General features: G+C 37.5%; 1 protein-coding gene across 1 annotated transcript in view; it reads right to left on the bottom strand.

The window, feature by feature from the left end:
- Nucleotides 1-17,355, bottom strand: part of LOC127625230 (protein turtle homolog B-like) — a 175,384-nt gene that overhangs the window by 112,525 nt on the left and 45,504 nt on the right. Inside the window, exon 2 of the mRNA XM_052100389.1 lies at nt 8,076-8,267. Within this exon, the coding sequence (XP_051956349.1) occupies nt 8,076-8,267 (192 nt within the window). The remainder of the gene's footprint in view (nt 1-8,075; nt 8,268-17,355) is intronic.

Below are 17,355 nucleotides of genomic sequence, written 5' to 3'. Positions count from 1 at the left end.
TATAGTTCCAGTATAGTTCCAAAGAGGCAAAAATGCCCATAGTTAAAGAAACACCCATTTATATAATTAATCAGTATTGTTTTGGCATACAGGCCATTTAAATTCTATCAAATACTGTAGTATTTGCTGAGCGAAGTGATTAGCATGGCCAACCTTCAGTACACGTACAAAGCCAAAAATTAAAACAATACAAAAAAAAACTGAAACTTAACCATGACCTATATATAGTTTAACATAAATCTCATAAATTTTTGTTTTGTAAAACGGCTATGACAGTGATTGTCAGGGAATTAATTTGATGTTCCACTATATTTATAGAGGTTGGACATGAACTTTATTTCCACCTGCTAGTGGAATCTCAAAACTGCAAATGCAGGAACTGAGTTTAAACTTTGCACTGAGATTAGATGTGGTTTTGAAACATCTTGACCTATGATTAGCTATTTCTAAGAAAAATGCACATTGCGTTTTGCGCCACTTCATAAACATTCAATACACCCACAGATTGCGCAAACACTCCCACCCACGCCCACTTGCAATTTGCTCAGGCAAGAAAATTCCACTTTAAATTAGCGGTCTCATGAAAATTGGATAAGATGTTGATTTTAAAACTCATGAAAATAGAGCCCTTAGAAACACACACTTAGGGAATCTCGTAACTGCAGCATTCTTAGAAAATATTCAGAAGTCATGAAAATGAGTAAACATATTACAATAACTTCACAGGAAAAAGAAGAAACTTATAAACACATCGTGATCGGTACATGATTAATGTTTGATTCATAAATCTATATAAGCTTAAATAACTCAACCATAAAACATAACCCAGCATTTTAGCAGGTAATTACTTCAACAAGGAGTTAAAAACAGTAAAAAAATAAATTAGGAGTGTGATGTCATGCCGCTGCTGCTTCCCACTTTCCCGACACACGCACGACACAGCGGGACCTTCTTTCTGAGCTTCTGGACATGATGTAAACACACAAGGATGAATGATATATGCATGCGCATTTGCGCCAAATCTGACCCAAAAGCTTGAAATAAAAATACATTTTGTAGGCTTTCCATAGTGAATCGGGGTGAGACAATTACAGGGTTTTTAACATGGATTTTTAATGTATTTTCTCAATAATCGTATGTAGGTCAGCTTTAATTAATCACCTGTTATATGGCCACAAAGTGCATACATAATTTGTCCATGAAGGGAACACACAATGTGCAACCTCTCTAGTAACACCATATACCTAATGGAAATAGATGCTGGTATAAGCTGGTCTTTTCAACTGGGTTGACAGCATTAGTACCTGGCTGCCCCAGTAAAGAGCTAAACGCTGTATAACTGCAGGTGTTTCTCTTGTTTCTATACAGATTAGATTAAGAACTCTTAAGATACCACTATGCACACACTTTTTGACACTGAACATGTTTCTGAATGCCTATCAAACTAATTCCATATCAGTCGCAATTATGAAATAAACACCAGCATCAATAAAAACACAGAAGCTTTTGTGGAGGAAAAACAGAGGCAAATGAGAGCGGTCAAGCATCTGGCCTATTTTTACAGCCATGTAAGTGTGTTGAGGGTGCAGCAAAAACAAAATGATGACTCGTGATGGCGGATAAAGGGATAGTTCACCCAAAAATGCAAATTCTATCATGATTTACTCACATTTTTTACCCTCCTGGCATCCCGATGTGTTTGACTTTCTTCTGCAGAACAAAAATGTACATTTTTAGAAGAATATGTCAGCTCTGTAGGTCTTCACAATGCAAGTGAATGGGTGCCAACATTTTGAAGCTCCAAAAGGGAGCATAAAAGTAATCCATATGACTCCAGTAGTTAAAGCCATGTGTTCAGACATGATATGATAGGTGTGGGTGAGAAACAGATCAATTTGTAAGTCATTGTTTTGTCACAAATTCTCCAATATGCACAAAGAATGTGAATCAACAAAAGCAGGAGGAGAAAGTGAAAGGAAAAAGGACATACATATTGATATGTCTCTCACCCACCCCTAGCATATAGCTTCAGAAGGTATGGATTTAACCACCAGAGTCGTCTGGAGTACTTTTATGTTGCCCTGTGGATTTTGGCGCTTCCAAATTTTGGCACCAATTCACTTGCATTGTATGGACCTACAGAGCTGAGATATTCTTTGTTTGTGTGCAGCAGATATAAGAATGTCAGCCATCTAGGATGGCATGAGGGTGAGTAAATGATGAGAGAATTTAAATTTTTGGGTGAACTAACCCTTTAAGGATATTCCTCAAGTAGTGGAGGTCAATAAAGTATGGCAGCATGAAACTGCCTTTTCCACTTTTGTTTTATTTTCATTTTTCTCTTTTGCTCTATGAAAGGCCAGGCTGCCACGCTGCCCAGACATTCAATCACCTCACAGAATGTGTTTTTGAATGAGGGAAACTATTTTTAGACTATTTTTTGCCTTACAAAGTCAACATAATGTTGTGTCCAATGATCTAAAACAATAATTGTGTGCTTTAGTGCAGAGATTACCATGTAAATATTTAATAAATCATAAGTTCACTGTGTTTTCAAGTTATTCACTGTGTATTTTCTTTTCTTACAAAGCATCGAGTCTTATGTAGATATGTGCCATCTCTATCTCTTCAGCCATAAAGTGGCCTCTTTATCGCCTCCTATTCATATACTTACACAAAGGCCCGTTAAGGGGATTCATACAGTCATTTGTTGGCAAGCAGGCTTTTTGCAGCTCTCATCCAGTATAGGGAGTCTGGGTTTTACACACCAAGACACAGTGCTACTGTGGCCAAGCTGAGTGGAGCCATTAGTTTGGAGAACGCAGTGCCCACTATGGGGCCAAGGGTCGGAGGAAATATGGTGCTGTATGAGATCTCATGTATTCACAGGTCATTGAAGCACACAAGCTTCCTCTGCTACAATTCTGAATTATGCTCAGTGGAGCACTGACAGCTATAGTGCTTCCTACTGTAAGTGATATTGATATTATGCACAACAGCTATTTAAATAGCTTAACCAGCTTCAGTCAACCAGCTTCACCAAAAAAGATGATGCTGGTTGAATAGTGTTGCAAGTAAAAGCATGGTTATTCTGGTTTACAAAACCAGTACTAACTAGCATATGCAAATTGATACTGGCCTAATCTGGTCTTTTAAGCAAACAACATTTTCAAAACAAATTTCTAATAGTTGATACATTTTAAATTCATATTCAATACTTTGGTAGCATTTTAATTAGGACTTACCTAAGGTTTATCACGTTAATAAAGTGTGATTAATTATATAAAAAACAATGAGTTAAAAATGGAACGGCATTCATATTTATTTACCAGACAGTAATCCGGAATTTTCCTATGACCAGAGCAATTCAAGCTTGCAGTACTGTACCACCTACATGTTTTAGGAGACAGTAGGGGGCAGTTAGCACAACTGCAGTGGTACAGGCAACAAACTAGGGCTGCACAAACAAAATCAATTATTCAGTTTACAATGACAGCTAACACAGTTAACTATCATGAAAAAAACTTCAATTATAACAGTCTATGCAGTTCAACTCATGATGCGTATTTAAAAAAAAAAACATTTCAGTGGTTAAGCCTTTTTGTAACCGATTATAGACATGACCCTTGCTCAGTTTTGTCTCTAATTTATTAAAAATGTGAACAACAGCTTTGTTTTTAGTGCTTTTAATAGGGCCAACATGAAGTTGACTGTTTATGATTAGTTTACTGATAAAACAGCAATAAATTCAGAAACACTTTTCGGCTTGGTTTGGATGTGCAGCCTACATTTAAAAATACGGGTTGCATTTGATCCACCCCAAAATAATATTTAAATGTAAATTGTATTCATGTTAATTAATCGCAATTACAATATAAAAGCAAATAAGAGACAATTGTGATTTTTGTCATAATCGTGCAGCCCTACAACAAACCACACTGGACGGCTGGACAGAGTGCAACTCCATATGCAGCGGTCTCACGACAAGTTTTTTTATGTTTCAAAATACACTTAACACAACATTATAAAGTTGCTGTTAATGATCCAACGCAAACGAAGTGAGACACTCAGAAGTGTCCATCTGATGCATATGTACATACAGTATACGTGTCTTTAGAAAGGCCCTTATAAAAAGTCGCACTTGAACAGGTTAACAAATTAAATGGCAAAATGGATTGCTGTGAACTGTTGGCCAATAATAGGCTAATGTTCAATGATATGGAAATCAAAAGCCACTTTTTGTTTTGTCTAATCAATGTTTTACTCATCTGCCATAACAATGTAATGTACTGTATTTTAATTATTGAATTTATATTTATTATATAGTGTATATTATTTTATAATTATTTAAAAAAATGTAATCATTATACAGTATATAAAAAAAATTGGAGGCCTATCTCTGCAAATATTGATGTATGCAATTAATTGCGATTAATTTGATTAATTCATCGGCATATCATGTAATGATGATTTTCAGCGAGTGACAGCCCTAATTTAAGATAATTTTTTTCACCAAAAACAGCTGTAATTTAGTCTTACATAATCATTTCTTCATCATGTTTAAAGTGTAGTATAAAATATTAAAATATATACAAATATATAAGCAATTTGAGAGTGCAGAGAGGCTGATTTGATTACCGTATGTCATTCAAAATGCTTTATGGGAGTGGTCAGTCACTGTCTAGTTAGATCACCATGATTCCTCTATTCCATGGTAACAGGGTCTTCTCTGATTGGTGGATCTTACAACAGGTTTGTGGATAATGTAGTATTTCTCCTGGAATTCACATTAACTAGGTTTGTCTTTGCTTCTTAGTTAATCCTGCATTGTAAAAATGGAATGTAATTCTTAATAGAGCTTTCACATTATTGAATATCTTAATCTGTGAAATAAAAACAACTCAGCACTGCACAATGTGTTAAAATCACTGTTGGAAACTCAGCTGAGGTTTCAGAATGAGAGGAATGGAGATTGAAAACAGCCTTTCCCATCTCATTACCATTCACTGTGAGTGAGAGCCATTAAAATTGTATATCCTGCCTCCAGCCATGTCTGATAAACTATCACAGTTTCTTTGCTTTTCTAAATCTTACATGCTCTTTATTCTGTCTGTTCCTTATCAATTATATCATTTCAGATCTCAATTAGGAAGAAAAGGATCATATTTTATCTGCTTCACTCTTCTCCTTCTCCTGCCCACCCCAAAAGCTCTTTCGTGTTTTCAGCTGATGCTCTGTTCTGGGTATCAGTGCCTCATCCACCTGTCCATAGATCTGGACCTCAAGCTTTATTTTTTCACATTTATAGTCTGTTTACACAGACCGACTCTTGACCTGTGATAAAGTGAGATTAAATAATGTGTTGAGGTTTTAAATTTGTGTGTGTGTGTGTGTGTGTGTGTGTGTGTGTGTGTGCGTGTGTGTGTGTGTGTGTGTGTGTGAGCGTGTATTTATCACTTTGTGGGGACCAAATGTCCCCATAAGGATAGTAAAACCCGAAATGTTTGACCTTGTGGGGACATTTTGTCGGTCTCCATGAGGAAAACAGCTTATAAATCATACTAAATTATGTTTTTTGAAAATGTAAAAATGCAGAAAGTTTTCTGTGAGGGTTAGGTTTAGGGGTTGGGTTAGGTTTAGGGGATAGAATATAAAGTTTGTACAGTATAAAAACCATTATGTCTATGGAAAGTCCCCATAAAACATGGAAACACAACATGTGTGTGTGTGTGTGTGTGTGTGTGTGTGTGTGTGTGTGTGTGTGTGTGTGTGTGTGTGTGTGTGTGTATTCTGAGAAAATATTGTGTAAAGTAAGCATTCGTTTAATTCGATTCATTAAAAAATGATATTGGTGGATCACACATTCGACAAAGGTGTAAATTATAACGTGTTCATTATCTGCATACAACAATGCAAGTAATACTATGTAAGTGGTGTTTTTCATTTTAAGTAGGTAAGTGCGATCAGATCTCAATGCTATCACAGTTTATTGGACAACAAGGCTTAAATGCAACCCAACTAAAAATAAGTGTCTCAATTTCAGGGGTCAACCAAATGGCTGAAGCAACTGCTGCAATACACTGTACATGAAAAAAAAAACACAATCCTCTTTATGGGGTAATAACACAGGTCAACTGGAAATGTTCACAAAAGGCAATAGTGTAAATGTTTTTTTGCAATGGATCGTGAACAGGATAGGATGAGTTTGTTTATTGTAAAAAATAACTTTCATCCTAAAAATGAAAATTCTCCTATAATTTACTCACCCTAAGATGAGTATGACTTTCTTTCATCTGCAAAACACAAACAAATATTTATTTTTTATTTTTTTTAGCTCTGTGGGTTCATACAAAGCAAGTTTGTGGTTACCAGACCTTTGAAGCTCAAAAACGCCAGTCAGCATATACAGAATTAATCAACTTCCAGTGGTTAAATCAATTTCTTCTGAAGTGATCCAGTTGGTCTTGGGAGAGACCTGGCAAAATGCAACTCCTTTTTCACTGTAAATACTGTTTCATCTCTTGACAGCAGTCTCCTTGGAGTTCCTGATTTGAAGCTTGATTACACTTCTAGCGCCATCTAGCGCTCTGCACATGCATGAAGTACTAGGAAGTTTAATCGAGCTTGAAATTATGATCATACCTAGAGACTGCAAGGGCAAGATGTACAGTGAAAAAGGAGTAATATTTTGGTCTGTTCTAATCCAAAACCAACTCGATCGCTTCAGAAATCTTTGATTGACCACTGGAGTGGTATGGATTACTTTTATTCTGACTTTATGTCCTTTTTTGAGCTTCAATGTTCTGGCCTCCATTCACTTGCATTGTCTGGACCTGAGGAGTTGAGATATTCTTCTAAAAGTCTTAATTTGCGTTCAACAGAAGAAATAAAGTCATACACATCTGGGATGGCATTTGGGTGAGCAAATTATGAGATAATTTTCTTTTTTGGGGGAAGTATTATTTTAACCGTTCCATGTTTTAAAACGAGAATAAAATAAGCACAATTATGGGAAAATTCCACTTGTTGTGCTAAAACCATCCAGGCATTGTTCAGACTCAGAGACTCTTTTTTTTTCTCTTGCAGACTGCAGCTAATGAACAATAATTGGAAAGAAGCAATTTCAAAATGATCTCAGACCCAAAACAATTTGCGTTTCAATGCATTTTAATGTGCATATCGGTGCATGAAAAAGTTTCATTGATGTGAAGAGAAAAAAATGATCATTCACCCCATGGGTTAAATTTCAGTATGCAAGAAATTCACCAATGCAAAACACTGCCTGAACAAAGAATATGTTTAAAAGTGATGTTAAATGTATGTTTTTCCTTTGAAAAACTTTATAACAGCGCTTGCAAGGTAGAAATGTTCTGATATTCCTGCATTCTGGTTAGTTTTTTTTTTTTTAAACCTAAACCCATATTACATGTCTGCAATTCATTTAGCCCGAACAGCTTAACATACAAGATCTATTCAGAATTTATCTTGTGGACAGTTTCAGCCATAAGCATAATAATATTGAAGTTTGTAGGCTAAATGTTAAATCTACCACTAGCATTCAGTATTCAAAATGAAACCAGCAGTGACATCAAAACATTTGCACACCAAATTGCAATTGGTCTCATTTCTTGCATCTGTTTAAAAATAAATTGTGATTGGTCTCATCTTCCATGATTGTGTTCAACCATGTTTAGCCAGCGTTACAATCCACATTGACAATGTGTTGATTCCCACATGCAGTCAACTGAAAACAATGCACCTTATGTGTCATGACAACAGCATTGCGCTCCAAAGTTTTGCATGCACTGGTATTTCCTTCGGGAAATGCAAATCTAGTTAAACTTACCACATGATAAAACATGGTCTAATCCATGAAAACATCAAATAATATTGAAGTTTACATTCAATAGAATTTAGGTCCAGTATTTCACAGAGTATGCTTCTGCTTGTACTAAGAAACTAAGCTTTTTCTGCTTTACATAGAGTACAGATAGCCAATGAATGTCTGTGTGTGTCAGTCTCTGTCTGTGCTTTTGTGAATGATGTCATACAGTGGAGAGGAAATCTGAGCTTACCGGCATACTCGGGGTCCACATGGGGAGGGTAGAAGCGGAAGTTGATGAAGAAGGGGATGGGCACTCCAAACTTGAACCACTCCACCACGTAGGGCTGGCCGTTGAGTGGGTGGGCCACGTCACATCCCAATATCACGGTCTCCCCAGAGCGGGCCGTCACAAACTGGGGCTCCTCTCTGACTTCGTGGGCACCTGGAAGAATAAAAGGACTTTGATGAGCAATTACACATAGAGGACTGTAAGAATCACACATTGTAACTTCGCTGTGTAGCAATAATTCATAGGAGGAACGATTTTGGCTTAAAGTAGCCCTGCATCTGAAAAATAGATACAGTATAGGCGAAAAATACCAAGATGAAGTACTGCATCATCTGCTGAGATTCTGAAGTGTGCAAACAGTGGACTCTATGAGACCATGTAAGTGAATTCGGTACCAAATTGTTTCTTGTGGTTGAATTTCACTTTAATGATGCCCAAGTATATTGTTTCTGCAGTTGTTGTATGTCATAGGTCAAAGAAGACACGGCGGATCCAATACAGAATGTCCAGGGTTAACACCTGCATACTGTACCTACAGAACATGCTGTATCAATCAATGTTCGAGAGTTGAAATCATCAGTATATACCATGAAAGTAATTTGAAATTTATTCGGATGCAGTCTAGATTTTGAATAGTGGATCTACAACATCACTAAGACTCAAGGCTATGTACTTCACTGTTGATACATCATGATGGAGCCACGGATGGCAGCCTCGGTGTGGAGCGCTCATTTTCTTTTGTTGTTTTTGTTTGTTTGTCCTGTGTTTAGTAATCTTTTTCAATCAGTTTTACCAGGGACGAACAGCTAAACATTTGGCAGCAAATACCAGACAATCTTTTCCCGGTTTTTGAATATTCAGACGCTTTGCTGGACATTTCAGTTGGAGGTGCAGCTTTGATGTTCAAGAGATGCAGGCGAGGGAGACAAGCAGGCACACTGGTAAAGCTCCGTTGACGCGGATTTCAAACAGCGCTGCCGAGCATTCATCTAGAGAATCTCTGCACTCTCCCTAACAAAAGAGATGAACTACATCTCCTCACCCAAACAAACAAGGACTTTTCAACCTCTGCTGCCTTGTGCTTCACAGAAACCTGGCTGAGTGAAGCCATTCTGGTCAGCGCATTACATCTTCCAGGATTTCAGCTGTTCAGAGCAGATCGCATTGCGGATTTAATGGGGAAAATGAGAGGTGGTGGAACATGTTTTTACTTCATTGAGAGACTCTCTGATCTCTGTCAGGTTCATCTTCTTCCAACCTACAGACAGAAACTAAAATCTGCTAAGCCTGTAATAAAGAGTCCTACAAGCCTGCTTTGACTGCACTGTTTGGAGTCTTTTTGAGGCTGCAGCCACTGATCTGGACAGATACTGTCACATCATTAATCAATTTCTGTGAGGATATATGCATTCCTACAAGGACTTATTTAACATTCAACAACAAAAAAACATGGTTTACAGCAGAACTCAGACAGCTTCTTCAGGCCAAAGAGGATGCTTACAGAGGTGGGGATAGAGTCTTGTACAATCAGACCAGGAACACACTGAATAAGGAAATCAGAGTGGCTAAAAGAAGATACTCTGAGAAGCTGAAAAACTAGTTATCAGCTAATAACCCAGCATCAGTGTGGAGTGGCCTGAAACAACTTACTAATTACAGGACTCCTACCCCAAACCCTGTGGTGGACCAACGACTGGCTGACGACCTGAATGTGTTTTACTGCAGATTTGAAAGGCCCAATCTCACACCCCACACCTGCTCTGACCTTCACTTCACACAAACATCAACACCTCCTGCAACCCCCCTCCTCCCCCCTAATGCTACTCAACCTGTCCTTAAGATCTGTGAAGAAGAGGTGTGCCGTGTCTTCCGAAAAAAAAAAAGACAAGGAAAGCACAGGGCCCAGATAGTGTTTCACCCGCATCTCTTAGATCCCGTGCTGACCAGCTGGCCCACATCTTCACACTGATTTTCAAAAGATCACTGGAGCAGTGTAAAATTTCAAGCTGCTTCAAATGCTCAATCATCAATCCTGAAGGACTTAATGACTACAGATCCGTCGCCCTGACGTCTGTGGTCATGAAATAATTTGGGAGACTGGTGTTGGAAAACCTGAAGGACATCACTGGACCCTTTCTAAATCTCCATCAATTTGCTTATCAAGCAAACAGTCTGTGGATGATGCAGTCAACATGGGATTGCATCATATCCTGCAACATCTGGACAGACCAGGGACATATGCATGGATCCTTTTTGTGGACTTCAGTTCGGCTTTCAACACAATCATCCCAGCTATTCTCCAGACTAAATTACACCAACTCTCTGTTCCCACGTCTATCTGTCAGTGGTTTACCAGCTTTCTGATGGACAGTCAGCAGTTTGTGAGACTGGGGAAATTCACTTCCACCACCTGTACCATCAGCACTGGTGCCCCCAAAGGATGTGTGCTCTCCCCACTACTCTTCTCCCTCTACACTAATGACTGCATCACCAAGGACCCCAATATGTATATATATTATCTTATTGTGTATTCTATATATAATTATTTTTTGTTTTTATTTCATTTTTAATAATATTTTTTTTTTATTATTATCTATGTCTTGTTGCTGTTTTGTATTGTTGTGCACTGGAAGCTCCTGTCACCAAGACAAATTCCTTGCATGTGTAAGCATTCTTGACAATAAAGCTCATTCTGATTTTGATTCATTGCAACATTGAAATAAGATTATAATTTTGTATAAATTAACTCTACATCTGGATATCTTTCAACTGTTTTACTCATCAATATACACACACTTTGACCCAAACTATGTTCTGATCATACTGAGGTTTCAGCTTTGCCGTTTACAGCAAATCTCAATCACAACTTTCTAGATAGGAATCTCATGCTAATTTCACATCAAAGGCAGTGCAGAAGCTTCAAATGAAGCAGCATATATGAAAAGGTGCTTACATACAGACTCTTTGAGGCTGCACATAGGCAGCATACATTTTCACATACAAACAATTGCATTAGAAGTTTCACTGTACTGAGTCATTGCTTAAAGGAATAGTTTACACAATAATACATAAATAATAAATAATAAAACCTCTCATCATTACCTCTCCCTCACACCATCCTAGATGTGTATGACTTTCTTTCTTCTGCAGAACACTGATTTTTATAAGAATAGCTCAACTCTGTAGGTCCATAAAATGCAAGTGAAAAGTAAACAGAACTTTGAAGCTCCAAAAAGCACATACAGGCAGCATATAAGTAATCCATTAGACTCCTGTGGTTAAATCCATGTCTTCAGAAATGATATGATAGGTGTGGGTGAGAAACAAATAAATATTTAAGTCCTTGTTCACTATAAATCTTTCACTTCCACATTCTTCTTTTTTAGTTTTTTGGTGATTCACATTCTTTGTGCATATCGCCCCCTACTGGTCCGGGCTGGTGAAAGGTGGAGATTTATAGTAAAAAAGGACTTAAATATTGACCTGTTTCACACCCCCACCTGCCGTATCGCTTCTCAAGACTTATTTTTATGCTTCCTTTATGTGCTGTTTGGACATAAACATAATGCACTCACTTGAATTGTATGGACCTACAGAGCTGATATATTTTTCTAAAACTCTTAATTTGTGTTTAGCATAAGATAGAAAGTCATGTACATCTGGGATGGCATGAGGGTAAATAAATAATGAAAGAATTTTCATTTTTGGGTGAACTATCCCTTTAAGTAATGACTACACTGCAAAACTCATTTTCTAACTTTTGTTTTCCCAGTAAAAATATATTAGCATTCTTAAAACAAGATCAGTTTACTTGGGAATCAAAAATAACATGAGATATTTTGATTCAAAGGGGAACAAAAAAAAAATTTCTTACCCCACTGGTAAACAGCTTTTTCTTGTTTTAAGCATAAATCCCAACACATTTTGTTCGATTTCTTTAAAAGCAAGATTTAATATATCATGCCTTTTTGCTTCTCAAGTAATTTATTCTTGTTTTAAGGATGCTAATATATATTTTACAGAAACATAAGTCAATTGCTCTTGAGTGATCAGTTATAACTTTTTGCAGTGTAAAACTACAGCAGTGCTACTCTAACTGTGTCATACAGTTAAGATTATTAATCTTAACTTTTAATTAATAAGATTATCTTGCACTCTCAGCAAATAAACAGGTAATAAAAAAGGAAACTATAAACAACTGCATTTTTTTTCTAGAGTGGACACAAACAAAAATAATAATCAAAATAAATAAGTCTTCATGCAATCTGCTTTCTCCTCAAGAGCTGTAACGATCCCCGTGTTCTCTGTTTTCCGCTTCTGTCACTTTTTGCACTCCATAGGTTCACTTTTGTCCCGTGTTTAGCTCCACTGTCTCTCTGTCGGCTTTCCCGCTCACTGTTCATGATTATCACCTGTCTTCGTTAATCTGTCATTGGTTCTGTTTGCTCATTGGTTCCTTTGTTCTCTGTCTGTGTATTTAAGCCCTGTCTGTTTGTTCTGTGATTGTCGTTCGTTAATGGTAGTACAGCGTTTCCGTGTTCCAGTTCAGTTGTCTGTTTAAGGCTCTCTGTCCGTGTTTCCCTTCCAGTCTGTCTTCTCGTTCGTGGTTACCCTGTTGTCCGTCAGCCTGTCCAAGGTTCCCCTGCTGTTCCTGCGTTCCTGCCGGGTTTCCCATTGTGGACTTTGCTTTGTTCTTATGTTTGTTTATTTTGTCCTTAACCTTAATAAAGCCCGCGTTTGGATCCGCACCTTGGTCTCTCTTCCCTATTCATCACAAGAGCAAAACTGACCTTAGCTTAAGATCACTGGCTAATGAATGACTGATTGACATTCACTATGTAAATAAGTGGAATAGGTTCTTTGAGAGGTGCATAACATGGCATTTGAAAAGTCTAGCTTAATCTAAACCTAGGTATGCTTAAATTGATTTATTCACTATGTAGTTTCCTTTGTGATGCTCGTCACATACAATAAGGTGTGGAATCATATGACTGACTCATAACTGTGATTAGATATTCTCAGATGCTGCTTTTTCTCTCTATCTCTCCCTCCCCTCCTCTCAAGCCCTGTAATGATGTGATGAGAGCCAGAGTGCCGCCAGCACGTCCCCATGCATATACCCAAGACTCTCGCTGCACCCGCTACCAACTACAGCAGCGCCTGCTGATTGGCTGCTGATGACATCACCGGTGATCAAAATAAGCCTTGGAAGGTATGACTTCACTGTTTGCATGGCTGAGAGCAACAAGCGGTTAACAAGCTGCTCTCTCTCTTCGTCCCTTCAGGATTACTCCTGTTTACAATGAAAGACACAGGGGAGAGAGCAGGTCAAACCATTTAATCCCTGGGAGAAAAAGGATGCACAATTACGACACAGAGGGCTCGAGCATTCCACCTAAATTCTGCTACAATTCGAAGCATAATGTGTTTTTTATCCTGTGATAAAAGATAGCAAAATGGTTTTTCTGTGTTTTGTAACTGTAACTTTTGTTTCTTAAATGATTTTGCTTAATAACATAAATCATATGTTCTTTATCTGTTTAAGATCATAAACTGTTTTAAGGAATAGTTCACCCAAAAATTATAATTCTCTTATATGACTTGTTTTTGTCCATATATATTAGGGATGCACCGAAATTAAAATTCTGGGCCGAAACCGAAAATCCAGGATGCACTTGGCCGAAAACCGAAACCGAAATGTACTTTTTTTTTTACCTATTTTTTTGTGTATAATTGTATTCATATTATACTTTTTCATTAATTTCATGAATTTAATGAATCTGAATTGAAAAACTACAAACCAATAAAATAAATCACACTTTTATTGAAATTAACACACCAAAATTGGACAAAAATATATTAAAACTATATTAAATATTATTCTTCATTCAGTTCTGTACAAATCTAATTTTACAGATTTTATTAACAATTATCCAAATAATGTAAAGTTTTAGAAAACTATTATATGCACAACAACAGTCAAGTAATGAACTTAGCTAGCATCTTTCAAAAAGTTTAAATATGCAACAGTAATTTTAATTAAAACAAAAGGCAGAACGGCAGAATGGCAGAGGGTCTCTATTCCACTGATCTATATATAACTATAATATATAATTATATATATATATAGATCAGTGCTCTATTCTGTTTATGTAAACGTATGTACACTTTAAGTGAAATTATTGTGCAAAACAACAGTGCAAAACAGCAGTAATTGAACTAAATCCAACCTCAACTGTAAACGACAGATGTATCCTCAAGTGAAGAACAAGTGTAATGTAATTGCTATACACATCAAATTGGACCGCTTTCTATTTAAGTACAAGTGACAAGTTTCTCTTCAAGAACAAAAGTTGCTAAACTTTCTGACAGTCTCTCCTGCATAACATGGCATTTGAAAGTCTAGCTTAATCTAAACATAGGTATGCGTAAATTGATTTATTCACTATGTAGTTTCCTTTGTGACGCTCGTCACATACAATAAGGTGTGGAATCATATGACTGACTCATAACTGTGGTTAGATATTCTCAGATGCTGCTTTTTCTCTCTATCTCTCCCTCCCCTCCTCTCAAGCCCTGTAATGATGTGATGAGAGCCAGAGTGCCACCAGCACGTCCCCATGCATATACCCAAGACTTTTCAGCTGAAAATTTTTGGCGGCCGAAACTTCGGTGCATCCCTAATATATATATATATATATATATATATATATATATATATATATATATATATATATATATATATATATATATGATGTGTTTTTGTCCATACAGTACAAGTCTAAATGGGTCCAAAGCAAGAAGTGGTGCACCGATCAGGAAATTTGAGGCTTATACCGATTTTTTAACACTAATATTGGCCGACACCAATTTCTTTTTTAAAGTGCCCTCTGCCACACTTTTGCAAGTTATATGTTTACATTTTGAAAGTTTTCATCTGTGAATGCTTAGAATTGCCAACAACTCACCCTCCAAAGGCTCATGCATCAAGGGAAATCTCTCATTCATTAGAGTAGCAGTATGTTTGATTTGCGTGCTGCAAAAAAGATCGACTAAGAGTTACCAAGAACAAGATGGTCACTCTGGTTGAGCTCCAGAGATCATGTGTGTAGAATCGAGAAACTTGCAGAAGGACAACCATCACTGTAACGCTCCACCGATCTGGGCTTTATGTTAGAGTGGCCAGATGGAAGCCTTTCCTCAGTGCAAGACACTTGAAAGCCCACGTGGAATTTGCAAAAAAAGCACCTAAAGGACTCTCAGATTGTGAGAAACAAGATTCTCTGGTCTGATGAAATGAAGATTGAACTGTTTGGCCTCAATTACAAGCATCATGTCTGGAAGAAACCAGGCACTGCACATCACCTGTGCAATACCATCCCAACAGTGAAGCATGGTGGTGGTAGCATCATGCTCTTGGGGAATGTTGTTTGGGGTTTCAGCGGCAGGGACTGGTCAGGGTTGAAGAAAAGCTGAACGCAGCAAAATACAGAAATATCCTTAATGAAAACCTGGTCCAGAGCACTCAGGACCTCAGACTGGGTCGAAGATTCACCTTCCAACAGGACAATGACCCTAATCACACAGCCAAGACAACATAAGAGGGGCTTATGGACAACTCTAATGGCCCAGCCACAGCTTTGACTTGAACCCAATTGAACATCTCTGGAGAGACCTGAAAATGGCTGTCCACCAATGGTCACCTGAAAGAGCTTGAGATGATCTGCAGAGAAGAATGGCAGAAAATCCCCAAATCCAGGTGTGCAAAGCTTGTCGCATCATACACAAATAGACTTGAGGCTGTAATCGCTACCAACTTCTTCAACTAAGTACTGAGATGACGGTCTGTATACTTAAGTCTAGAAGTATCTCAAAGATGATCCAGAGAAATGGGATGTACCTGATCTAAATTTCAAGTGTCAAAACAAAGGGTCTGAATACTTATGTCAATTTGATATTTAAGTTTTTTAAAGTTAACAAAAATCTGGTTTTTGCTTTGTCATTATGGGGTATGGAGCCTAGATTGATGTGAAGAAAAAAATTATTTAAAGCATTTTAGCATAAGGCAGCAAAATAACAAAATGTGAAAATATTGATGGGTCTGAATACTTTATGAATGCACTGTACCTTCAATGTGCTGCAATGTGGGATGCGACAGAAGCCTTCTTCAAGTGTTAAATGAAGCCCTTAAACCCAGTTCACACTGCCAGTGGCATCGCAAGACAAAGCGACACAATCCCATTCATTTTAAATAAGAGCACAGTGACTTCGGCGACACAAGCAGTCACGACCGTTGCTGAAAGAGATCGCCAAGTGACAAGACAGTTGAAAAAATTTAAACTTTATGTAAACTATGAGCAATTTTCACAAGCGACTACCAATGAGAGTGAAGACAGAGGAGCTCACATCATCTGTCTCCAGGCAGTGAATGTGATACTGGAGTCGAGTGAGTGCAGGCAAGATGGAAAAGTTAAAAGTTTCTGTGACTGATACTGTTCTATATCATTTTTCTGTAACACATATATTTATATGGGCTAATAAAATTAAGTGGAAAACTGTGTCTGCATTCTGAGTGATTTTGATTCATAGATTGATATAACATTCGTCTTGTTTAATGATATGATGCATTAAGCACTGCTGCAGGTTAAATAAATATATAAATGCTCTACCCTGCAGAATGTGCATTTATAGAGGCAAAATAAATGATTCCTTGTCAAATTAGAATGATAACTTAGTTTTATCTGTGATCAGCATGTCAAACGCTACTATGGCCAGTTTTGCAGTGGCAGCAGAAGGAACGCCCACCAAAGAAGGATGCGACAATTCCACACGTTGTGTGAACGGGGCTTTACATTCATACAGATGGGATCACAGAGGTTTTGTGACTAAATCAGTCATATTGTTTTACTGCAGCGGTTCACGCATCAATTTGCATTTGCCTCTTGTAAGATCTACAGTCAGGTCCATAAATATTGGGACATCAACACAATTCTAATCTTTTTGGCTCTATACACCACCACAATGGATTTGAAATGAAACGAACAAGATGTCCTTTAACTGCAGACTTTCAGCTTTAATTTGAGGGTATTTACATCCAAATCAGGTGAACGGAGTAGGAATTACAACAGTTTGTATATGTGCCTCCCCATTGACTTTTACTATATAAACGAAAACTTTGTATGTCCTTCAAAAAAATCTTCATTTGTGTTCCGCAGAAGTAATTTTATGATGGCATAAGGGA

This window comes from Xyrauchen texanus, chromosome 31 (assembly GCF_025860055.1).
Source record: "Xyrauchen texanus isolate HMW12.3.18 chromosome 31, RBS_HiC_50CHRs, whole genome shotgun sequence".
NCBI lineage: Eukaryota > Metazoa > Chordata > Actinopteri > Cypriniformes > Catostomidae > Xyrauchen > Xyrauchen texanus.
This window is presented reverse-complemented; position numbering and strand designations above follow the sequence as displayed.